The sequence below is a fragment of the Serinus canaria genome, chromosome 14 (assembly GCF_022539315.1).
Source record: "Serinus canaria isolate serCan28SL12 chromosome 14, serCan2020, whole genome shotgun sequence".
In the NCBI taxonomy this organism is placed as follows: Eukaryota; Metazoa; Chordata; class Aves; order Passeriformes; family Fringillidae; genus Serinus; species Serinus canaria.
Window position 1 is genome coordinate 13,283,274 of NC_066328.1, and position 22,157 is coordinate 13,305,430.

The window sequence follows — 22,157 nt, forward strand, 5'->3', positions numbered from 1 at the left end:
AGCATTTCCTATCCCAAATCTTGGCTTGGTCTGAGCTGTGGTTTGAGCCAGCAGCTCATGGTGACAGTACCTGGGGCAGTCCTGTGTCACACCCTTGTGCCCAAAGTCCCCACAGCCAGGCATGGCAAGGGTGACACGGAACAAATTCCATTTGTCACCCATAGCTGCAACCCCTCTCCCAGTGACTTCCAGTGCCCCAAGCCCTGGCTGTGCAGCCTTTGGGAAGCCTGGGAAGCACTGGTGTCCCTGACCAGGCTGGCAGCAGGGCTCCCAGACCCCCTGGGGCACAGCAGGCTGGAGCCTCTCCCCTCCAGAGACAGCTGAGAGGTGACAGTGCAGTGACTGCCCTGCTGACAGGGGACCAGGCCAGACATGGCCTGAGGGTAATTGTTTCCTCCACCGTGGTAAACAGATTGTGCAAGACATCCATCAGAATGAGGAAAAGCTTTTTCCCTCAGGCTGTGTGTCCTGTCAAACCCCACACCACAACCAGCAGCCCCCAAGTGCAGCTGAGCCTCCCCCAGGACCCCCCAGCTGTGCCCTTCACACACACACGAGGCCACAGCAGTTCTGATAACTTACAGTTTAATCAGCCAAATATACAAGTTCTCTTGGTGGTTTTTAAACTTGATCAAGTTTGGGTTTTTTTTTTTTTTTTTTTTTTTTTTTTTTTTCTTTTTGTTTCTTTTTTTTTCCATCTGGATCTGACACAATAAATGTTGTTTATTTTTCTCCTTTAAACAAAGGATGATGTGGTTAAAAACTGGCACTATCCCTACTAAGGAGGAGAAAAAGAAAATGAAGAGGAGGGAAAAGGGGAGACTGGCTGCAAGAAAGGAGGGATGAATCCAGGAAGGAACGGCACTCCAGATGTCCATGAAGTCAGGCTCCCAGCTTATACTGCAACGCCCTGCAGCAAAATTGGATGGGCTCTTTGCCAACCGGATTCCTCAGATACATTATCCTTTGGGATTTCATACCAAGTCAGTTCCCCACCCCATGCCCCACCCCAAAATGACCCCACAATCTATTTTCTTGCAATCTAGTATTTGAAGCACCTCCCCTCCCACACAGCTCCCTCCCACCCTGCCCCCTTCCCACCGTCTACGAGTTCTTGATCCTAAAAACAGCAAAAACATTCGTGTTTCCAAACTGTTACAGGGAATTGCTGTCCAGCACAGCTCTGCACTGCAGAGAGCAGCTGCCCCTAACCCCAAATGGAAATCTGTGCCAGGATGAGGACAAACACATCGTCAGTGTCTCTTGGAGGTGGAGGTGAGGTCAATGCTGCAGGATGCCCTGCGTGGCAGCGATGGAAGGCAGAGCTCCTGGCAGGACCAGGCACAGTTCCCTGGTGTTTCCTCCTCTTGCATGGCCTGTGCTTACTTGTTAAGGGATAGTGACTGCAGTCTTTTACCTGCCATGGCCGCTTCGTCTTTTGCTGGGGAGGAGAACAACAGAGTTTCATCATTTCATGGAGCACATCAGGGACTGGGGGAGTTCTGGCAGCCCCAGGGATCAGAATCCTGCCAGCTGAGTAATGGAAAAATCCCACCCTTCCCACCAATTTCTCAGAGGTAAGAGGCACAGCTCCTTTTGCTGTTCCCTTCCATCCCTGGCCTCTCTCCAGGTGTCCACAATCACCCTGATGCCCAAATTTCTCTGTGGAAGCCACCAAGGAGCCATGTTCAGACTGCTGGTTTACACCTCCCAGGGAAAGGCCAGGAAGGGAAGGAGTGCTGGAACTCCCTGGGCAGTTTGGATCCCCACATGCAGAGCAGACAAATCACCCAGCACAAGGAGCCTGCTAAACCCCCAAACTGGAACCAGCATTGCCTGGGAGGCAGGGGACAAGATGGAGATCAAGGGCAATTCCCTTCTCTCTTTCCCTGCTCCAGTGTCCAAGTTCTTGTTCATAAAGCAAGAACTTTATGAGAGTGAAACAGCTGAGCCTGGCTTTGCTGAGGGGAGTTGATGACACTCAGCAACATCACACAGGCTCAGATGAGGGATGTGTGCCACTGCAGCCATGGCATGGAGAAGAAGGAGATAATTATAAATTATTTTCTAACCTTTTCTTTCTTCTTCTTTCTTTCTGGCAGCTTCTTCCCTTTGCTTCCGAATGATGGCTAATCGGGCAAGGTCTGCCTTGGCTTGCTCTGTTTTCCCAGCTAGGTGCATTTTCATGTATCTTTCTTTTGCCTTTTGCTTCTCTATTTCCTCTCTGCCCAAAGGAAACACACCAGTCACCAGAGTATCCAGGCAAGCCCACAGGAACAGGCAGAGTGGGGCTTTCCAACCAGGAAAGACCCCAAAACTGGGGGTCCTTCCCCAGTTTTCAAGCACAAGTTCTGTTTATTTGCAGGGTTTGAACAGGGGTGAGGTGAGAGATTACTTCTACCTTCCTTCAGCTAAGTAGGGACATGGACACACAAGGAGGTCAAATGAATTAGCCCCACATCACAAGAACTGTGACAGGTTTTTCCCAGCCTTGCCCTCAAACATGTCCTTCTGCTGAAGCAATCTATCCCAAATAAAAAAGATTAAACCTTCCCTTCCAAACCTCACCATTGCTAAATGAAACTGGAAAATAAACTTTGGTTTTCAGGTAATTAATCTGGCCAGATGAAAATTTCACAATATCTGAAATCTGGGAAACTGCTACCTGTCACTAGAGCACCTTCTGCAGCAGGATTTAAGTGGATCCAAAGTGACCTCTAATTAATGGATTTCTGTTCTGCTTTTTGGCATAAAACCCTAGGAAAGGAATGGCCTAAATCCCTTTCTCTCAGAGCACCAGGGCAGGCTGCCTGGCTCCAGGATAACCACAGCTGCTCCCAGAGGACAGACAACTCCTGTGAAGTTTCTAAGGAACCACCTTTTGAAGCACAGTGAGCCCAGATTGCTGCTGCTCAGCGCCTGCTTTAGGCAGCAACACCCTTTTAAGGGCCTCCCTGAAACACTGACACAGAGCAGGGGAAACACCTCCCTGCATCAAACTCCAGGGTGAAATTCCAGGGTGAGCAGGGAACACTCACCTCTCTCGTCGTGAGAGCTCCTTGGGTCCATCCAGGTCCAGCTGAGTGACCTTTTTGGTTGTCTGAATGACACGGTTGGGGTTCTCTATGTCTATCAACCCCTCCACTCCTTTGCGCTTTTGCTGCGGGCCGAGAACAAGAGGGAGCTTGAGGAGCTCTCCCAGCCAGCTCTGCTTGTACCAGAGCTCCCCAAACACACTGCAAAGCACCCCAAAAGCACAAGGCAAGATTTTACTACAAGCCAGTAAAGCCATTAATGAATCAAGGCACCTTCAGCCTCTTTAAAAATCTTGTTGCCTTTGTATTTCATTGGTAAATGTTCACAAGTTCTTATCCTGAGGGCAAAATGCTGTCAAGTGAGCATCTTTTGGTTTCTAAAGTAGTTCTATAAAAAATGCACTCCAGGTGGCTCTGCTCAGAATCCAGAGTGTGCATCTCCCCCCCAGCCCAAGTATTAGGTGCATTAAGTGCCCTGAGATGCAGTACCTGATAATCCTCATCATCTTCATCACTCTCATCTGAATCTAAAGATTTCTTCTCCTTTTTAGGGTCCCCTGTTGCTCCTTCACCTCCTTCTTCTTGTTCCTCCTCTTCCTACAATATCAGAGGAAATGTATGTCACCAAAAGCCCCAAACCCAGCTCTTAAATGAGATTTTGGAGGGATGAGTCAGCTCTGAGCACTGGTGCTCCTGACATGGCCTTGTGCCACCAAGGTCTGGCTGTCACAAAATCAGGGCTCCTCCTCAGCAACAGCATCACCTCCAAACAACTCTGCTGCTCCCTCTAACAGGAAAATGACTGTGAAAGACACCACTGGACTTTACTTTCCCCAAATCAAAACTCTCCAGAAGAATTTTGGCCTGGGTTTCCAGTGCACACTACCTCAGATTGGAAACTCCATGGATGCAGCTTAGAGCTTATCCTGTGTATAAATAAAAACACCTAGAAGAGAAAACTGACAACCATCAACCTGAACATTATTATCCAAGGAATTAAAGCCTTTTTAGCACAGCTTCCACCAGTCAGAACCTGGGAATTAATTTCTGAATCATAAAAAGAACCAGCATGGGTGTGAACAGCTTGTGTTACACTACCAACATCTCTCATCAAGCAACCAGCAAAGTGGATGAACAAGGAACAGTAAGAGGAGTAATTTTGTTAATTGTAGGGGGTTTTAAAGCTTTCCTTAATGTATCAGTGTTAGATGTAACCACCACTATGTGATATGGATTATCACAAAAAATCAATCCTTCTCAAAGAGCAGTTCTCTGGTTTGCTGTGAAACAAGACACACATTTCAAGTGGGTCCTGCTTTTCTGTTCCACTCCCAGTCAGTATTTTTATTAACAACATGGAAGCAGAGAACACTTACACAGTTTGTGAATGACATCACACTGGTAGGAGTTGGAATTATTTTGGAAAACAGGATGAGACTCATCAGTGGTTTCAGAATTTGGAAATATGGCATGAAACCAAGAAGGTGGAATCAGAAACTAACCAAGATGAGTTACAGTTTGGAAGAAGAAATCCAACATGAAGCTGGAATATGTGGCTAAGCAGCAAACCAAACAATCATCTCAGGTTCCAGCTGGGCAAAACATTAAAAAGGACTCAACACTGTGACTCAGAACTGCTTGAGAGTCATCTCAGAGGTATTCACCAGGATTTCCTACATGGGGTGTAATTATCCTCCTGTGGTCAGTGCTGTGAGGCCTCAGCTGGAACTGTGTATTTGGGCTGAGGCAGCACTGTCACAAAGTCACAGAAAAATATCAGTGTCACCAGAGCTGTGATAAGTTGGGAATAAAGAGAGCAAGAGCCCCAGGATGTAGCCAAGGCTTTCAAGACAGCAGTTAGGTTGTGATGGAACTGGGGGGAGCTGTTACAGTCCAATGCTGGGGCACAGAAACACAACCAAAAGAGGCCCCAGACCAGAAAACTCTTATCTCTTCCTACAAAGCAGAGGCTAAAAGAAAATCTTGTGTCCAGGAAGAAGTCAAAGGAGTTTGGTCCATAAATCTATGACAGAAAGAGGGCAAATACAATAATTTCAATATACAGGAACATGTCAAGATGTGGCCCTTGCTCTCCAAAGCCAAGCTGCAGAACATGGATAAAAAATGAGCTGACACTGGAGACTGAAATGATAAAATATGGAGAGAAAAGATCTCCAGAGCTACTGTGTAATCAGCTCCCTGTCCTTTAACCTTCCAATGCTGCACTGGGTGGTCTCCCAGGCCTCAGGAACCAGACTGGGTGTCACCCTGGAGTCTCCCCAGCTGGAGATATTTGGGAACCATGCTGTGATCACTGCTGGAATGATCTGCAGCACTTGGCTAAGCTGCCACTGCTCCTGAGCAGTGAAAACCAGGCTGGATAAGGCAAGAATTAGGACAGAAAACACACAAAGGAGCAAACACATACCCTTGCCTTTTGCTTTTCTGCTTGGAGCTGGGCATCAATCTCCTCAGGACTTGTGTACTGCCTTGCTCGGCCTTTGTGGCCTCCTTTTCTACCTGCACAAAACAATAAAAATAACAAATGGTTTAGTGGTAACTTCCAGAAAGGTCTGCTCCTCCTGCAGCACTCTCTGGATTTTAGGTGTGGACAGGACAAACCAAAATAGCTCCCCTGGTAGACCCTAAACAACAAAACTCCCCAGTGAACTTGGTGAAATGCTCCAAGATTTTTAGGTGAGATGCACAGAGAATTTGGATTATTGATATCACCCTTCCTTGCCTGTGCCTCTCCAATTCCCTTCCCAGGCTAGCAAGTGATGCTCAGTCCCACAGCAGATCCCAGTTTCCTGCACAGGAGGAATCACAGTGTGTTCCTGTGGTTACAACCAACATTCCAACAAGCTTGGCTCCTTAACCACTCCCACTGTGCCAGGAAAAAATAGGAAGCTAATTGGACAAAAGCTTTGGGAATTACAATGGGAGCTGAAGAAGTCCTAAAAGGAGCCTCCAGTTTTACTGCTTTATTAGGAAAAATAAAAACAAGCTCTAGGAACCAAGGAGGGGAATCAGTGTGGCTGGCACTGCCCCAAGTTGCAAATTCTGCTGATTAATAAACTGCTGAAGTCATTAATGCTCCCCCCAAGCCACTGCTCTGGTTATGTTCCTCCAGCCCAAGGAATTGGGAAGCAAGTTGGACAGAGCCAATCCTCAGCCCAGAGTGAGGGAGCCTGGCACAAAGCAAACAACTCTGGCAAGGCAGCTCCCTGCCACTGCAGCAGGCCTGAAGTGCCATGGAAGGAGCAGGAAACACTGGATCTCTCATCCTCCCCATTTCACCTGCCAAGGACATGGGAACCTTCAGGGATGGGAAGGGGTGAGGGATCATCCCTGCCTCCCTGGCACTGTGTGGGATCCATGGGAGATCTGCTCTCTGTCTGCTGTTGGACTGGGAGACACAGGGAGCCTTAGAGATTTTTCTCCAATATTTTCTGACCAATTCTCCTGGCTCAGCACAGAGAAACTCTCACAGTGCCTTAGTTCTGTCCTAAAACCTCACTGTGAAATTTTACAGAAACTACTGAGATATTTTTCCAAAAGATAGGGAAGTGCAGAGACCAAATTCTTGTCCCTGGCTTGAGCTGGGGAAGCTCATGGGATCTCCAACCCTAAGCACAAGCAAAAGCTTTGGTGCAGGCAGACAGACAGACAGACAGGTGTTTTCTGTTTGTCTGCTCCCAGCCATCCCACGTGGGAACAATGACACCCTCTGGAAGGAGATCTGCCATGGGAATGCTACTGGAGAGACAGGACCTCACTGCCCAGCACATGACATCACCCAAATGGAACAGCAGTGACATCTGTGACACACCAACCCCCAAATATCCAAACTGTGCTCCCAGCCTGGCCAGGGCTCCTCACCCAGCTGTGCCAGAATTCCACACTGGGCTCAGGACCAAGGAACACAAACTGCTCATTACTGCAAATAAACACTGCTGATAAGGGGGAGAAGTAACTAAAGAGAAATTATTTTACATTAAAAGCCTAAAAAGAAGCAAATGGAAGAATGAAGCCCAAGGAAGCTCAGCAGAGTGCAGGGATGGGGCTCTGCTCCCACAGGGAGATCAAACCTCACATCAGACATGGGGAGCTGGTCCAACACCTGCCACTGACCAGCTCTGTGCCTCAGTTTCCCCATCTGTAAACAGGGATATTACTTCTTTTCCAGGCCTGTGAAGCACTTTTCAAGTAGAATCACCTGCAGATTTCACCTGCAGCAAAGCCCAGTGGTGCCCAGGCAGGCCCACGTTCAAACACATTTGTCTTCAGCTTTAAACAGCCTAACTAAGGAATTTAGATGGAAGAGAATGGAATGATATTGATGGAATCTCTTATTTTTAAAATCAAAGTATTAGGGGAGGAAAATAGGAAATTAATTTTAAAAAATCCTGTAAAAATTTATTAGTAGCTTGTTTATACCCCTGCCTTTTATATTAAACAGTGAGTGCCAAAATCCACTCTTCTGCCACCAATCCAACAACTCCCACTGACTTGGGGGAATACGACCAAAGACCCTCTTCTTCCAAAAAGCAAAAGGTTTGAATCAAACACTGAAATCTGTACAATGAACTGAAGAGCAGGAAACCCTGAGTTACAGGCATTTAAATAAGAAAAATGGGGTTATAACCCACCACACTTCTTTGCCTTCCCAAAAGCCATGTGAAAGCTGCAGCCCCATCACCCATCACCGTGCAAATGGACCCAAAACGAAATGGTTCAATAAAATCTAAGCGAGGAATCAGTTGGGTGCTAAAGGCTGGGAACTGCTGATGAAATAAAGCAGAGCAAACTGCAGGGAAGAGGAATGATGCCGGCTGGCTTTTATCGTGTGTGACCGGAGTTCGAAAGCGCCAATTATGCGGATGGTGCATGAGGAGAAGGTTCTGGGTGGATCCAGCCCGGCCGTGCCCCATCCCCGCTCCTGAATCACGCCAGTAGCAAGTCCCTGCCCGCTCCGCAACACCCAAACCGCGGCGTGCCCGGGCCACATCAAAGAGCCGCCTTTGGAGCCCCCGAACCCCCCTCCCGGGATGGCCGCCAGCCCCCGGTACTCCCGGCTGGGCTGTTCCCCCTCCCCGGGGCTCCGTGAGTCCCACGGCCCGTGCCAGGGGAGCCGGCCGCGGTTCCCGTCCCAGCGGGAGCACATGGAGCCCAGCCCGGTGCCGCGGGCACCCCCAGGGGCTGCTGCTGCCGCCGCCGCGGCGCTTTGGGGGGCTCGGAGCGGGGCCGGCACCGGGAAGGGCGGGGGGAACGCGGCGCCTCTTGGGGCCGGGAGCGGACGAGGCACCCCCGGAGCCCCCGAGAACGGGGAAAGGGAACCCGAGACCCTCCCCAGAGCCCAAACACAGCCGCGGGGGCAGCGCGGGGACCGCGTCCGCCGCCGGTGAGGGGGAAAGGGACCCCCGCAGGCTCCCCCAAGGCCGGGAGAGCGGGAGAACGGAGCCGCCGCGGCATCTCCACGACCGGGGGCGAGCACGAGCCCTGCCCGCGCTGGGGCCGGGGCGGTGCACACACCCCATCAGCCCTCTCCTCTCTGTCCCCCGTGTCCCTCCCCGCCACCGCTCCCCGCGGGGGCACGCCCGGCCCAGCCCGGCCCCCACCACCTTTCGGCATCGCGGCGATGGCGGCGCGGCCCCCCCCGGCCCGAGCGGCGCCCGGAACCGGAACCGGAACCGCCCCCAGCGCAGGCCCCCGCCGCTGGGCTGCCCGCAGCGCCACCGCTCCGCCGCCCTCGCCGCTCAGCCGGTGCTCCCGCCCGGGTAGCGGAGCGGCACAGGTCCCCCACCGGCGGCTCTCGCCTCTCTCGGGGCGGCGGCGTGGGCGGTGGGCAGCGCTTTGCTCAGGCAGCGCGCAGGGCAGCCCAGGGGGCGCGGCCACGGGCGGTGCGGCTTCGAGAGGACCCCGGGTGACGGCGGCGGCGGCGCGACGGGAGCGGCGGTGAGCGGGACCGGGACCGGGAGAGAGACAGGGACAGGGATAGGGACCAGGGACAGGAACCGGAATCAGAGACAGGGAGCGGGGTCAGCACAGGAATCGGAACCAGGACCTGCGGCCTCCCCTCAGCCCGCCAGCCCCGGGTTCCGCTGTGGGGCTGTCGGGGCCGGGCCGGCGGCCTCTGCATCACCGGGATCTGGCCGGAGTTGTCAGCTCGGAGAAGGAGTGGCTGCCGCGCTTTGCTGAGGAGAAAAACTGACTTATCGTGCGGCAGTTACAGAGCTTTTCACAAGCTCCGTAAAGCTCATTTTTATCCTTTTTTTATCCTTGTAGTGAAAAACGGGAAGGAGGCAGAGAAACCTGAGGAGAAATATATCTGACAGCTGTTTTCCTTTCGTTCTTCCCAGTGGTTCTGAGGGAGTGCTGGCAGTTCCCCTTGCCCTTTGGCCCTCTCGTTCCCGAGGCAATGCCCAAAGTGAAGAGGAGCAGGAAGCCTCCCCCGGATGGCTGGGAGCTAATCGAGCCCACACTGGACGAGCTGGACCAGAAGATGAGAGAAGGTGAGTGGGTGTTCTCAGGGACGGGACCCCAAAACAAGCTCACAAGAGCTGCTTCATGAGTACAGGTGGGCCTTTTTTGTGTCTGTGCCTCCAGTGGTGCTGTAGGATGATCCTGGGCCATGCTGGTCCCTAGTTTTGGGGTTATGGAGCACAGAGGTTTGGTGATAGCTGGTTGAGGGATGAAGCTCATGGGTGTGTGGTAGTTCCTGTGGGGGTGAAGTCACCCCCGATCCCAGTGTGGGTCATGTCATCCTATTACCACTTTAGGTTTTATATCCTAAAGGTCAGGTCTCTCTCATTTGAGTCTCCTCCCATTAATCTCAGTCTTATCCCTGCCATGTATTAAAGTTATGAACGTTCTTGGAACAGTTCACTGCACAGTGAGTGAGGGAAGCACTTGGTCACCCGGTGTTTGTGTTCCCTCCCAGCTGAGACAGAGCCACACGAAGGGAAGAGGAAAGTGGAGTCCCTCTGGCCCATCTTCAGGATCCACCACCAGAAAACACGTTACATCTTTGATCTCTTCTACAAGAGGAAAGCAATCAGCAGAGGTGAGGAGGGCAGGGAGGTGTTCCCATGTGAACTGAACTGGGAGCTGCTGGGATCAGGTTTCTGGGGGAGGAGGATGGAGGGAAGGTTTGGCAGCTGCCTGGCTTTACCTGCTGGTTACTACACCTGGTATCTCCTGCTAACATGTGACTCTGCTCCCCCCAGAGCTCTATGAGTACTGCATCAAGGAGGGCTATGCTGACAAAAACCTGATTGCCAAGTGGAAGAAGCAGGGCTATGAGAACCTCTGCTGCCTGCGCTGCATCCAGACTCGGGACACCAACTTTGGCACCAACTGCATCTGCAGGGTCCCCAAAAGCAAGCTGGAAGTGGTGAGTCTCCAGCTTGTTCCCCTGCCCTGCAGTAGTTGTTCTGACTTCTCCCAGCTCGGGGACAGCAGACGAGGTAGTGCTGCTCTTCCTGGTCATTTCCTCTGCCTTTGCTGGTAGAATGGGTGTCCAGCTGGTGCTGAAGTTACTGTCAGCTTTGGCATTCATTTAGGGTTGGTAAAAATATGGGAAATAACACCAGACTGTGGAAAGCCTTCCCACCCAGAGCCATTCCGTGCCTGGAGGTCTGAGCCTGCTGCTCTGGCTGTAACACCCTCCTCATGTTTGTTTTTCAGGGCAGAATCATTGAGTGCACTCACTGTGGATGCAGAGGCTGCTCTGGGTGAAGCCTTTTGCCATCAAACTTGTTTTTTGAACTCTGAGGGACATCCTCCTCCTCCTCAATGGACTATGAGTGCAATTACAGCCATTTTCTGTGATGGGCTATTTCTGTATTAAATTAAAGCATCAGCATGATCACCTGGATCATGCATAAATGGGGGGGCTTTGGAGTAGGGTTTTGTGTAGCCATTTATTTTAAAATAAAGCTTGCCTTCCTGAGAGAGTGCTGTGATCATCTGGTGAAACATTCCTGTGCCCCTCTTCTCCTGTTGGATGTGTTATGGGTGCTTGAAGGTTGCTCTGCACATTGTGAGCTGCTCTGGTTTTTTTCTCAACTAAGTCAGTTTAAAAGGCTGTGTAGAAAGCCTTTCTCAACTAAGTCAGTTTAAAAGGCTGTGTAGAAAGGAAATAGTTCCCAAATGTACATTCTTGAGTTCTTCCCTGACCACGTGCAGATGGAAGCTGCATTGCACTGGAATTCTCTGCTGAGGTCTGTAACCTGGAATTAATACACAGATCCCTTCAGGAATGCCAGAAGTCTAGAGACATAGAGCTTACCTGTCAAGTGACAGGGCACAGACAAAACCAGCACTGAGCTAAACCCCATTCTAAATCTGATTTTGCTTCTTCCTTGTTTTGCACAGAGTTTGCTAAACTACAGCCCCTCTAATCCTCAGCAGTTGAAGGAAATTCACTGAAAATGTATTTGCTCCTCCTTAAAACAAAAAGAAATATTTTATTATTTACCTATTGCAAGAACTGGGGGTTGGAGATACACAAAGCAGCTTTACGACAAGCCAGTTTAAAGAAACAAGTCATGCACTTCCTTGTGCTGGAGGAACTTGAAACTTCAGCACCCTGCTCCCTTTTCCTGCACAGCCTCTGCCTCTCTGTCCTGCCCCCCAGGCTTTGCTGTCCTGTACTTGGCCCAGGGGTGTGGGGTCTCCTCTCCAGCCATAACCTTTAACCACCGGTAGTAGTAGCCACGGAAACCATCAATCTTCTCCAGGTATGGGTTTTTGTGCTTATACTGCAAAGAGAAAGCCACCAGAACAAGTTTCTGTTAGATGAGAGCTCACTTCAGTCTGCAGGAGCTACAGGATGCTACTGAAGAAACAGCAATCAAGTAATCGTCAGCCAGACCAGAGAAACCCAAAGGACACTCAGGCAGACATTAAATAATCATATTTATGATTCCCCTCCATTGCTGGTGTCCTTTGTGAAGCCTTCACAGCCTGCCAGTCGTGGCTCCTTACCCTGTCAAATTTGGGAGGGTACCGCGCTGCAAACTCCAGCTGCCGGATGATCACTTCATTGGGAGGCACCTGCTGGTTCCTCATGTCCCGCAGGATCTCCGTGAGGTAACTGTAATCCAGCTGCCTCACAGCAGCACCAATGAGGCTGCTGTAGATGTACTTGTTGGGAGTTATTCCAGATCTCTGGAAAGAGCAAATGCTATGGTTAAACAAGTTTATCTGCTGACTAGTGCAGGACTTGCAGAAGGAAAAGGCAGAGAGGCACTTTTTACACAAGGAGCACAGCTCTCATCACAGGACCTGTGAAACAGCTTGTGCAGTGCCAGCATCAGCTAAGACAGACCACCTAAGCTCTGGTTACTCTGGAGCTGCTCTTTTGGGCAGAGAACAAAACCACTCATTATAGAAACCTCAGCAGGTCTTTTAAAAGCATTAACAGTTCACTTTCCCTCTTCCTGCAGCTCAGACCCCAAGCAGCAGAGGATTTTTCTCTGATTACCTTCAAATCCGAGAGTAGCTGCAGTCCATCCTGCTGGTTGTGGCAGGCAATTGCCAAGTTACAAAATGTCTGCAGGTTAGGTGACAGTCCCCTCTTCACCAGAGCTGGCAGCATGCTCTGCAAGATACAAGTGTTGGCATCACTTCCCAAAAATTCTTACTGTAGCTTTCCAGACAGGGAGCTGGACATGCGAGAACAGAATCCATAAATACTCAGAAATTAACCCAAGCACCACCTTGTGTGAAATGGTGTGAGATCCCAGTTTCTATTGTGGACAGAGAGATGGGTCTCAGCAAAAGAGAGGTCTGAGACATCAGGTGGTGATGAGGTTGGTTCTGAGGTTTTTTTCTCACCTTTGCTCCCTCCAGATCTCCCAGTTTACTTCTCTTCCTCATTAAAGTGTTAAAGAAGGTCACATCTACTTTTACTTTATGAGCATCCAGCAATGCCAGCAAAGACGATTCTGAGGGGCTTTGGGGTTCCACTAGCTCAGCCAGTAATGTGAACGTTTTAATGTTGGGCTCTGCATTGTCCTCTTTCATTTTGTTCAAGAATCCCTCCACATCCCCCATGAGAGCCAGTCTGTGGGATGGTGTGGCCACTGTCCCCAGGGAAACCACAGCTGTGTCAGCCACCCTGGAATCCAACAAGTTGGGCAGGTTGCACAAAGGCAGCTTCTGGATTGGGTGTGGTTGTTCCTGTTCTATCTCACTCTGGGCTCTCCTCATCAAGGCTCCAGCCCTGCTGTGAGTGACACTGGAGCTGTCAGGAGTAGCTGGTCTTGCTTCAGCCCAAGCCACATCTTTATTTTGTTGCTGGATCTGTTCCTCGGGCTGCACCGAACTCTCCTGAAATAATTGCTTTTCCATAGCTTCCACATCCAGCTGGACAGCAGCACTCTCTGATCCCTTCTTCCTCTGATTTTTCACCTTTTCCTTCCGCCTGCCAGGTGGCAGCTTTAGCTGAGGTGAGTTCTCAGGGGGGCTGAGCAGGAGCTTAGAGGCCACGGCGGGATTGCCGATGCCACAGTCTCTGGCTGCGCGCAGCATCAGGTTGTAGGTGTGGCTGTCAGCCTTTATTCCCAGCTTACTCATTTGCTGCCAAACCTGAAGAGGAGAAGTTGGATATTAAATAACAGGAGCATCTCCAGCAGCCTGTAAGTACATCTGTTAATGGGATCTGTGTGAGGAGGAGTGAATTTACAGCATGACAAGGACAGTGACCTTGAGCTGGAGAGCCCTGTGAGATGATCCAGGGTTATTTACCAGTGTATGAGATGTCCTGAGCAAAGTCTGGTTTTCAGAACTAGTGCTAGGAAGAGCTGAACTCCTCCCATTTCACCTCCCCACTGCTATTTCGAGGTGTTCAGGTGATGAGTTAAACACAGTAGCACTCTCCCCCCTCTCAGAACACGAGGACAAACCTGCAAGGCAAATCGGAAGCCGTTTTCGCTGTCTTTTATGCAGCTCATGAGAAGGAAGCTGAAAGTCTCAGCTGTGAGGACATGGCCCTTCTGCACAATTTCCTGAAAAGAGCATAGAGAGCATTAAACTTCCTGCTTACTCTATGTCATGAAGTCAAATACCACCCCTTCATCTTCTGGGGATAGATGTAACACGTTTTGGACACACCCAGCCAGTTTTAAAGCCAAAGCTGCCTCCTTTTAGGTAATTAAGCTTAGACTTTGGTACAGACAGTTTCACTCTATGACAACAAGGATCAATTAAACAGAAACACATGATCTATAATTATCTCTGCTGGAAATAAAACCATGCAACATGTCAACTTGCAGGAGCTTTAACCACAGCACAGAATAGGTTTAATGGGAGAAAAGCAAGCAGTTTACCTTGAGTACATCCAAGCACATCCTGAGGTCTGAGCAGAGGGCACAGACCTTCAGCAGGGCGTGGTAGGTGATGAGGTTCAGCTCCTGGTTTTTGCTCTGCAGCTGCTGCCGCAGTTTCAGGGCACTCTGCAGCCCTGAGTCCTTCCATGGGGACTCGGCACAGGCATTGAACAGGGCTGTGTAAGTGGCCTCTGTAGGGATTAACCCTCGTTTTTTCATCTAAAGGAAGAGAAGAAGGATTTGAACTGGCTTTTTTGCAAAAGGACAGCTTGAATTTTTCTACTCGTTTAAAGAGTTTCAGGCTAAGAAAGTGCCAACACTAATGCAGAGGCATTTTGGACACAAAGTGACTGAATGCTTGAAATGCTTCTAGCTTAGAAAATACTTTGAAGGAGAAGTTAAACCTACATCATTGTAGAGCCTGAATGCCTTCTTCACATAGCCAACCCTGCCACAGCCACCAATGAGAACAGTGTAATTGCCTTCTTCTGGCTGGACACGCTCCTCCTTCAGCATCTGCACCTCAAACAGCTCCAGAGCCTCTGCCAGCTACAAAGATGAGAAAAATCCATCATAAGGCAGCAAGAGAATCAACTACAATGGGTATTAATATATGCAGCTGTGGGCAGATTGTAGTGCAAGTCCTACAAAGTGTGGGGTTCCTCACAATAAGGCTGGAGAGGGTCTTTGGACCAAGGCATGTGATAACAGGACAGGGGAGATGGTTTTATGCTGATAGAGGAGAGATTTAGGTTAGACATTGGGAAGAAATCCTTTACTGTGAGGGAAGCAAGCCATTAGCACAGATTGCCCAGAGAAGCTGTGGCTGCCCTTGGATCCCTTGAAGTGTCCACGGCCAGGTTGGACAGGGCTTGGAGCAACCTGGGATAGTGGAAGGTGTCCCTGCCCATGGCAGGGGGTGGAACTGGATGATCTTTAAGGTCTCTTCCAACCCAAACTCTTTTATTACAATTCTACCGGAAATTCTTATTTTAATTATTTCTCTAAAGATACCAAGTGATAGAGAGCTGGTCAGAGCTGCATCTTTCATCAGTTCTATTAAAAACAAGAGAAGAGCTGGGCTCAAACCTTGTCCTCTTTGATGAGGGCCTTGCACCGTAGGAAGTACCAGTATGGAGTGTTCTTAGGGCCACGTCGAGGTTTTCTTTCTGGTTCTTCTTCTCCTTCTTCTTGAAGCTTTAAATCCCGAAAGCGTGCTGTGGTTTTGTGGTAATATTTCCTAGAGGAAAATTTATCAGACAGCGTCCCGAACTCCACACCTTCATCATCATCATCGTCATCCTTCTGCTCCGCGGCAGCTCCAGCGGAGCTGCCAGCACTGATCTCTCTCGGGTCGCTGCCGGGCAGTTTGGAGGAAGCCTGGGAGGAGCTGCACGTTCTCCAGCCCGGCAGCGGGCCCTGGCCTGGGGGCCGGGACAGGAGCGGCGCCTGCCCGGGTCCAACCCCGGGGGCTGCGCACCGCGCCCGCAGCACAGTGGGGGAAGCGTAGCGGCACCAGCGGGGAACGAGGAGCCGCAGGGAGCCCATGATATGCCCGCTGTCCCCGAAAGCGAGCGGGTGCAGAGCGGGAGCGGTTGCGGAACGGGACCGAGAGCGGGATCAACACCCGGACCCAGCCTGGCCCGGCCTGGCCCGGCCCGGCCCTCACACCGTCCCCTCTCACCCCGCTCCTGACCTACGGCGCCTGCGCGCACGGAAGGGGCGCGTCCCCGCTAGTCTCTGATTGGTCGGAGCGCGCGCGCTGCCCGCCGGGCTGGGGCGCCCCGAGCGCTGATTGGCCGGAGCGCGCGCGCTGCCCGCCGGGCGGCCGTGCCCGCCGTGGGTCCCGTCATTCCGCGGGCGGGCGGCGCGGGGCGGCCACGGGGCTGCCGCCGCCGCCTCCCCTCACTGCAGGCGCTGCCGGCGCGGAGCGGAGCGGGCCGGGCTGGGCCCGCCCGGGCCCGCCCGCCCGCGGCCTCCAACACCGCCACCATTCCGCCCCTACCTTCCCGTTGCCGGCGGCCCCCAGCTGCCACCATGCAAGAGCTCATCGCCAGCGTGGATCACATCACATTCGACCTGGAGCTGGCCGTGGAGCAGCAGCTGGGGGCACAGCCGCTCCCCTTCCCTGGCATGGACAGTGCGTGTGGGCTCTCTCCTCCGCGGGGGGCTCGGGCCGAGGCCCTGGGGCCGAGGAGGGTGGGCTGGGTAGGGCTGGGGTGCCTGGGAGGTTTGCAGGGATCTGAGCGTCTTCCTCAGGTCTTACCCCTAGATCCTCCCAACTTCCGCTTTCCCCGTGAGGTTTCTGTCATAACCCAGATGTTTGTCTTTTCTACTTAGTGAAATTCGTAGTTACTGCCAGCCAGGCTGGAAAATTAAAGCTGAGATGTTACCGTGAATAAACATCACTCTCCCGCACCGTACTTTATATTTCCTTTTTCATTCCCTTTTGGTAGATGAGGTATTTCGATGGGAAGAGTCATCAGCTGTATGTATATCCATGGCTGACTCCCTAAATCTTTCCTTCAGTCTGACACAGACTCAGGAGATTCACAGTTTGCGGATTTTTTCTGGCTGGGCTACTGAACTTGTGTTTAACTCCCTTGAATGTTCCTCTTTGTCAGAATCTGCAGGGAATAACATGCTAATGGTTGTTTCAGGCAGTTCTGGTAAAGAAATATAAGACTTTTAATGCCATGACTACAAATACAGGGTTCAGGAGTTGGACTGTGATGATCCCTGTGGGTCCTATCCAGCTCAGGATATTCTGTGATATGACTGACTTAACAGCAGAGGAAAACCCAGTTGAGAACTTAAATAGTTGAAAAGCAAAACAAGCACCTCCAAATCTCTGCAAACTCCCCTTGCTGTCCCTCAAGAAGAAAACAGATATTTTTGAGTGCCAGGCTTTCACAAGGAACTCCCGCAGGAAAGTCAGTTCCCCAAACCCAAATGTTGCTTTTCTCTTGGAGATCAGATTTTCTTTCTAGAGCAGGAAATGTTTTAAAGGTTGCCATGAAGCTTTGATAAAATAAATAATGTTTCCTTGTTCTCCCCACAGAATCGGGCGCGGCTGTCTGTGAGTTTTTTTTAAAGGCGGCATGTGGAAAAGGCAAGTTGTGTGGAATATTGGAAAAGGCAATTATTCTCACAGGATGGGAGGGTGAAAACAGATTTTCCAGCACTGATTATAGTGCTTTGGTTCTGTAAAGCTGAGGGGATAACCCAGATATAGGAGAAAACTGAAGGATGTTGGAATATCTGCAGCAATTGAGAAACAATGGTGTTTTTTAAGAGAGCTGGGAAGTTAATAAGCAAAGCCGCTGTTAAAGGAAGGTTTGAACTCACCATAAGCTGACTTTGCTGTGGATCTGCCTTTTAGTTGCTGTGGTTTCTAGTTTCCAGGATTAAGAGCTGGAGACTTTGTTGTGAAGCTCATTAGAGGGTATCAAAGGCTGTTTTGGAACTCCCTGTTTTGCTGTTATCACTTAAGCCTGAAATCATAGGTAATGTCTTCTGAGACCCCTCTTGCAGAGAGGCTGCTGTTGCTCTGTGTGACACACTAATTATTCTTTTTTCCCTTCTGCCACCCTTCCACAGGAGGCATGTGCCCATTCAGACACATCAGTGGGGAAAAGACAGTTGTTTGTAAACACTGGCTACGAGGACTGTGCAAAAAGGGAGACCAGTGCGAGTTCCTGCACGAGTATGACATGACCAAGATGCCTGAGTGTTACTTCTACTCCAAATTTGGTAAGCAGCTCCTGCAGGTGTGGGAGTCTGAAGAAGATCCCTCCTCGTGGCATTACATTCTTCTGTGTCTGATGTTAGACTGACATTTTTCCAGATCTGCTCCATCTTATTCTCCACGTAAATTTGTGATGTATTGTAGATGTTTTCACTTGATTGCTTGTCCCATACAGGAAGAGGAGGGAAACTGCTGGTTTTACTGATTTTTTTTTTTTTTTTTTTTTTGCTTTAAGTTCTTTTTTTTTGGGTATGAGATGAGCAGCTGGTCTTTGCATGACTCTGATTTTAGGGAGCTGATGAGCAGTAGGGGGCATGGGTGTGCAAAACTTTTGTGCACTTGCATTCCAGCTCTGGAGATCTGGACATAATGAGGCAACTTGGTGCCAGAAACCTACAGTCTTGTAGGTTTCCTTGGATTGAGGTTAGTGTGCAATTTGTAGTTTCTCCACACTTCTGGTGCACTAAATGTTTGGGTTTTGTTACCGTGACTGCTCTTTCAAATTTAGTTCACCCATTGTTTTTAAAAACATAAATCATCCAGTCTGGTAGAACTTGGCTCACCAGGGGTGAGTCTTTGGAGCTCTTCATGGAGGTTAAGGCAGGCAGCGAGACTGTTGTGCCTGAACTTACAAATGTTGGTAACAGCTCTGTGGCAGCTACATGATCCGGGTAATGTTTTGAGAGTCATTTTGATCTCAGACCTGCACAATTGACTGAGAAGTGTGTTTGCCTTTGGTACAGGGGAATGCAGTAACAAGGAATGTCCATTCTTGCACATTGACCCGGAGTCAAAGATCAAAGACTGTCCCTGGTATGACAGAGGCTTCTGCAAACACGGTATGTGCCTCCCACAGTTTCTGTTCCTGTGCCTGCAGATCAAGGGGGAGTGTTGCTGTTCCATCTTTGCATGCTCTGCGGGTGGATGTGCTGGGATCTGCTGGGATGTGGATGTGTGGAATGTGAGCTGCTGAGCTTTGTGTTGTTGCAGGTCCCCTGTGCAGACATCGGCACACTCGGAGAGTCATTTGTGTGAATTACCTGGTAGGATTCTGTCCAGAGGGCCCTGCCTGTAAATTCATGCAGTGAGTATGCTCCAGGCCTGCCCTGCAGCCTTGTGTTTCCTTTGTGGTCTGGTACATGTCAAATGAGGGTGCTCCCGTGCTTCCCAATGGTTTGGGGATTTGCCAGTGTTTAGTTGGGCCAAATTTTTACTGATTTGAGGATTGAAAACGTATTTACAAAAGCATGTAGTGACAGGACAAGGAGAAATGGTTTCAAACTGAAAGTGAGTAGGTTTAGATTAGGAATTAGAAAATTCTTCCCTGTGAGTGTGGGGAGGCCCTGGCACAGGTTGCTCAGAGAAGCTGTGGCTGCCCCATCCCTGAAAGTGTCCAAAGTCAGGTTAGATGGAGCTGGAGCAACCTGGGATAGTTCAAAGTGGTCCTGCCTGTGGCAGGAGGGTTGGAACTGTTGGAACTGTATGAGCTTTGAATCCCTTCCAACCCAAGCCAGTCTATGATATGGGGCAGGGCCTCTCCAGGGAGTTCCAAGTAAGACTGGCATGGTGATCAGTGCAGTGGAATCACATGGATTTATATTCCAGGAGGCAGAGGGATATGCAACACATATGTAAAGAGAAGTGGGGAGGGGGAGGCCTGTTTCCTGTGAGCCAGATTTAACTGGCTGAATGTTTTGTTGTTTGGAGTTACTTGACTGAGCTGATGATAAAATGTTGGCATATGATTTGAGAATCAATTTTCTTGTTTCCATCTAAACCAGCCCTCGGTTTGAACTGCCAATGGGAACCACAGAGCAACCACCACTGCCTCAGCCAACACAAACACAGCAAAAGGTACCCAGATTCCCTGCCTCCCCACACAGCCACCCTCAAAGCTCTCCCACAGTGCTTTAAATAGAATAGGTTGTCAAGTGGTCAAAATTGGGCACCCAGGCTCTTGGGTTTGGAAGGGAGAATTAAACAGTGAGCAACCCTGAGTGCCATTGTAGTGATGAAACCCCACAATTGTTCCAACTTCACATGGAGATCATGTCACAGAACACTCCCACGCTACACAGAAACACATCATATGTGGTTGTGCAGCAGTCTGCCAGGTTTTGTAATCAGGGTGACATCCCTCCGTGATGGCAATGATATTTTAGCAGCCTAAACCTACTCTCCAAATCTGCTTTCCAGAGAAAAACAGGATCACTGGGCTTTGTAAGGCTCAGTGCTTGATTTCTTCTTTCTGGTGCTCCAGCTGGCAGAGCACCCACACACAGATTTGGAGGAAAATTGATCATTTGACATATGGGGTGCTCTTTTCCCTTCTTAACAAAACAAAAGCCACAAAGATCTTTATCCTTGATGCATTTAACGAGTCAGAACTCTTCTCCTACCCAACAGAGGACACCCCAAGTCATTGGAGTCATGCAATCTCAAAATAACAACAGTGGGAACAGAGGACCCCGGCCGTTGGAGCAGGTCACCTGCTACAAGGTAATGCAGAAGGGAGGGCTCAGGAGGGAAGGTAGAAGGCTTTTTCACAGTGTAAAAAGGTCCATAAATTCTGAGCTCTGCTCAGTAGACACTGTGTGGTGCCTGGATACAGCTGTGGGAATTGGCCTTGAGTTCTGAGGTCGCTGCCTTGCTGTGACAATGACAAATTCTGTAGGACTTTGCTGTCTGCTAATAAACAGGAAAACCCTGCCCCAAAGACTGAAAGGAGACTGTCAAGCTGCACATTTCAAAATAAGAGTTAATAGTAATTTTTTGTCTCATAAGCTGATTTGCTTATACTGGTAGGTGTAAATTCCCTTCTCCTGGAAGGTCATTGAAAGTAACAGAAATTAGGTTTGCAAAGCTGCTCAGTGTCTGAGCTGTAAATGCACCCTGTGGTGTCAAACCAAGGAATGAGTTGTTCACCCTGGTTGCTCATTGAGGAGCACCAGGAAAATTTGGACACAATCAAGTTTCCATCTCCTTATTTTTCCACAAAAGCCACACTCACTAGAAAAGGACAAAGAATATTCCTGTCCTTTTAGCCCTGACATTTACAGCATTTTACATGTCAGCTCTGAGCCTTAGGTTCTTGTTTGGGTGAAAGTCACTGTGATTGGACAGGGATAGCTGGATCCATTTCACTGAAAACCTTTAGTAGCTGCCTCTTTAATCTGCAAGTAAAAAAGATCTGGAGAAGGCTGTTGCACCAGATACTGGCATTTCTCTGTGTTTGAGTAGCTTCAAGATGCAAAATCACGAATCTGTGACTTTCTCAAGTTCAGAGGTGCTTTTCTCTGTTTATTCATGAAGATCAAAAGAGCCCCCATGGATATGGTGCATATCACGTGGAGTAGTCTGAGAAGCCTCAAATGTTGAAATCCTCCTTGTGTGCTGAGGGTTCTCTCCTTGGAAATGCCTTAGAGTAACATGGCATCAGGTTGCTCCCAGCATAGAAGCAGTTTTTGCTCCAAGGCGTGGTAGCAGCCCATAAGTCCTGTCCCTCCTGACACCGTGTTTCACTGCACCTGCTAAATGCTGCATCTTCCACGTGTGGAAAAGCTTCCAAATGGGAGCAGTTGCTGGATGCCTTAATAAAGCAGCTAGGAGGAAAGAGCTGTATCTCTGCAATAATTCCTGTCTCTTTCTCTTTCAGTGTGGTGAAAAAGGTCATTATGCCAACAGATGCACCAAAGGACACCTGGCCTTTCTCAGTGGACAGTGAAGGAGCAGCAGGAAGGTGCAAGGGAGCTGTTGCCACTGAGGAAAGGTTTCTGCCTAGCACAATGTCTGGAGCTATTAATCAGGTTGTTTTTTTAATGCCATTACTGAAAGAACTGGTCAGAGGCTGGCTGCTGCTAAGCAACATTTTTGTAATTGTTCCCAACTTTTTTTAAGTTTTAACCTTTTTAAAATCAGTTTTGGCCTCCGCCTGTGTTCATTGAGCCCTTATGAAAGGTAGATCTAAAAGCCAGTAGATAAACCAAGCCCTTACTGGTGCAGCACTCCACATAAACACATCTTAGGCCAGTGTTTCTT

At 49.8% G+C, this 22,157-nt stretch overlaps 4 protein-coding genes across 5 annotated transcripts; 2 read left to right on the forward strand and 2 right to left on the reverse strand.

Annotated features, from left to right (window-relative positions):
* Window positions 1-568: 568 nt before the first annotated feature.
* On the reverse strand, window positions 569-8,801 carry PDAP1 (PDGFA associated protein 1). The gene is made up of 6 exons (XM_050979978.1): window positions 8,660-8,801; window positions 5,464-5,555; window positions 3,525-3,632; window positions 3,039-3,160; window positions 2,073-2,224; window positions 569-1,441 (listed from the first exon to the last, which is right to left on the reverse strand). Exons 1-6 carry the CDS (start codon window positions 8,667-8,669, stop codon window positions 1,383-1,385), a joined length of 543 nt encoding a protein of 180 aa, XP_050835935.1. The 5' UTR covers window positions 8,670-8,801; the 3' UTR covers window positions 569-1,382.
* Window positions 8,802-8,836: 35 nt separating this feature from the next.
* BUD31 (BUD31 homolog) lies at window positions 8,837-10,991 on the forward strand. 2 transcript variants are annotated; one of them, XM_009091798.3, is made up of 5 exons: window positions 8,837-8,993; window positions 9,398-9,550; window positions 9,979-10,101; window positions 10,265-10,431; window positions 10,725-10,991. In XM_009091798.3, the coding sequence occupies exons 2-5, from the start codon at window positions 9,457-9,459 to the stop codon at window positions 10,773-10,775; spliced, it is 435 nt and encodes a 144-aa protein (XP_009090046.1). In that variant the 5' UTR covers window positions 8,837-8,993; window positions 9,398-9,456; the 3' UTR covers window positions 10,776-10,991. The 2 variants fall into 2 exon arrangements, with proteins under 2 accessions (XP_009090046.1, XP_050835936.1); XM_050979979.1 differs by lacking the exon at window positions 8,837-8,993 and adding an exon at window positions 9,043-9,287.
* A 480-nt stretch (window positions 10,992-11,471) lies between these two features.
* Window positions 11,472-16,077, reverse strand: PTCD1 (pentatricopeptide repeat domain 1). The gene is made up of 8 exons (XM_030229635.2): window positions 15,461-16,077; window positions 14,780-14,920; window positions 14,372-14,590; window positions 13,949-14,050; window positions 12,879-13,631; window positions 12,526-12,642; window positions 12,027-12,209; window positions 11,472-11,800 (listed from the first exon to the last, which is right to left on the reverse strand). The coding sequence occupies exons 1-8, from the start codon at window positions 15,917-15,919 to the stop codon at window positions 11,621-11,623; spliced, it is 2,154 nt and encodes a 717-aa protein (XP_030085495.2). The 5' UTR covers window positions 15,920-16,077; the 3' UTR covers window positions 11,472-11,620.
* A 151-nt stretch (window positions 16,078-16,228) lies between these two features.
* CPSF4 (cleavage and polyadenylation specific factor 4) lies at window positions 16,229-22,036 on the forward strand. Its single transcript, XM_009091797.4, has 8 exons — window positions 16,229-16,511; window positions 17,433-17,483; window positions 17,972-18,124; window positions 18,863-18,958; window positions 19,110-19,203; window positions 19,901-19,973; window positions 20,526-20,618; window positions 21,775-22,036. Exons 1-8 carry the CDS (start codon window positions 16,409-16,411, stop codon window positions 21,841-21,843), a joined length of 732 nt encoding a protein of 243 aa, XP_009090045.1. The 5' UTR covers window positions 16,229-16,408; the 3' UTR covers window positions 21,844-22,036.
* Window positions 22,037-22,157: the final 121 nt, after the last annotated feature.

Excerpts from the sequence above, each read along its gene's own strand:
- CPSF4 (XM_009091797.4), top strand. The coding sequence starts at position 16,409 with ATGCAAGAGCTCATCGCCAGCGTGGATCACATCACATTCGACCTGGAG. Across the intron at positions 18,959-19,109 it reads CAGAGGCTTCTGCAAACACG|GTCCCCTGTGCAGACATCGG; the intron begins GTATGTGCCTCC and ends GTGTTGTTGCAG. Across the intron at positions 20,619-21,774 it reads AGCAGGTCACCTGCTACAAG|TGTGGTGAAAAAGGTCATTA; the intron begins GTAATGCAGAAG and ends TTTCTCTTTCAG.
- PTCD1 (XM_030229635.2), bottom strand. The coding sequence starts at position 15,919 with ATGGGCTCCCTGCGGCTCCTCGTTCCCCGCTGGTGCCGCTACGCTTCC. Across the intron at positions 14,591-14,779 it reads CATTCAGGCTCTACAATGAT|ATGAAAAAACGAGGGTTAAT; the intron begins GTAGGTTTAACT and ends CTCTTCCTTTAG. Across the intron at positions 12,210-12,525 it reads AGCTACTCTCGGATTTGAAG|AGATCTGGAATAACTCCCAA; the intron begins GTAATCAGAGAA and ends TGCTCTTTCCAG.
- BUD31 (XM_009091798.3), top strand. The coding sequence starts at position 9,457 with ATGCCCAAAGTGAAGAGGAGCAGGAAGCCTCCCCCGGATGGCTGGGAG. Across the intron at positions 10,102-10,264 it reads GAGGAAAGCAATCAGCAGAG|AGCTCTATGAGTACTGCATC; the intron begins GTGAGGAGGGCA and ends TGCTCCCCCCAG. Across the intron at positions 10,432-10,724 it reads CCAAAAGCAAGCTGGAAGTG|GGCAGAATCATTGAGTGCAC; the intron begins GTGAGTCTCCAG and ends TTTGTTTTTCAG.
- PDAP1 (XM_050979978.1), bottom strand. Across the intron at positions 3,161-3,524 it reads AAGATGATGAGGATTATCAG|CAAAAGCGCAAAGGAGTGGA; the intron begins GTACTGCATCTC and ends CTCGGCCCGCAG. Across the intron at positions 2,225-3,038 it reads GAGCTCTCACGACGAGAGAG|AGAGGAAATAGAGAAGCAAA; the intron begins GTGAGTGTTCCC and ends TCCTTTGGGCAG.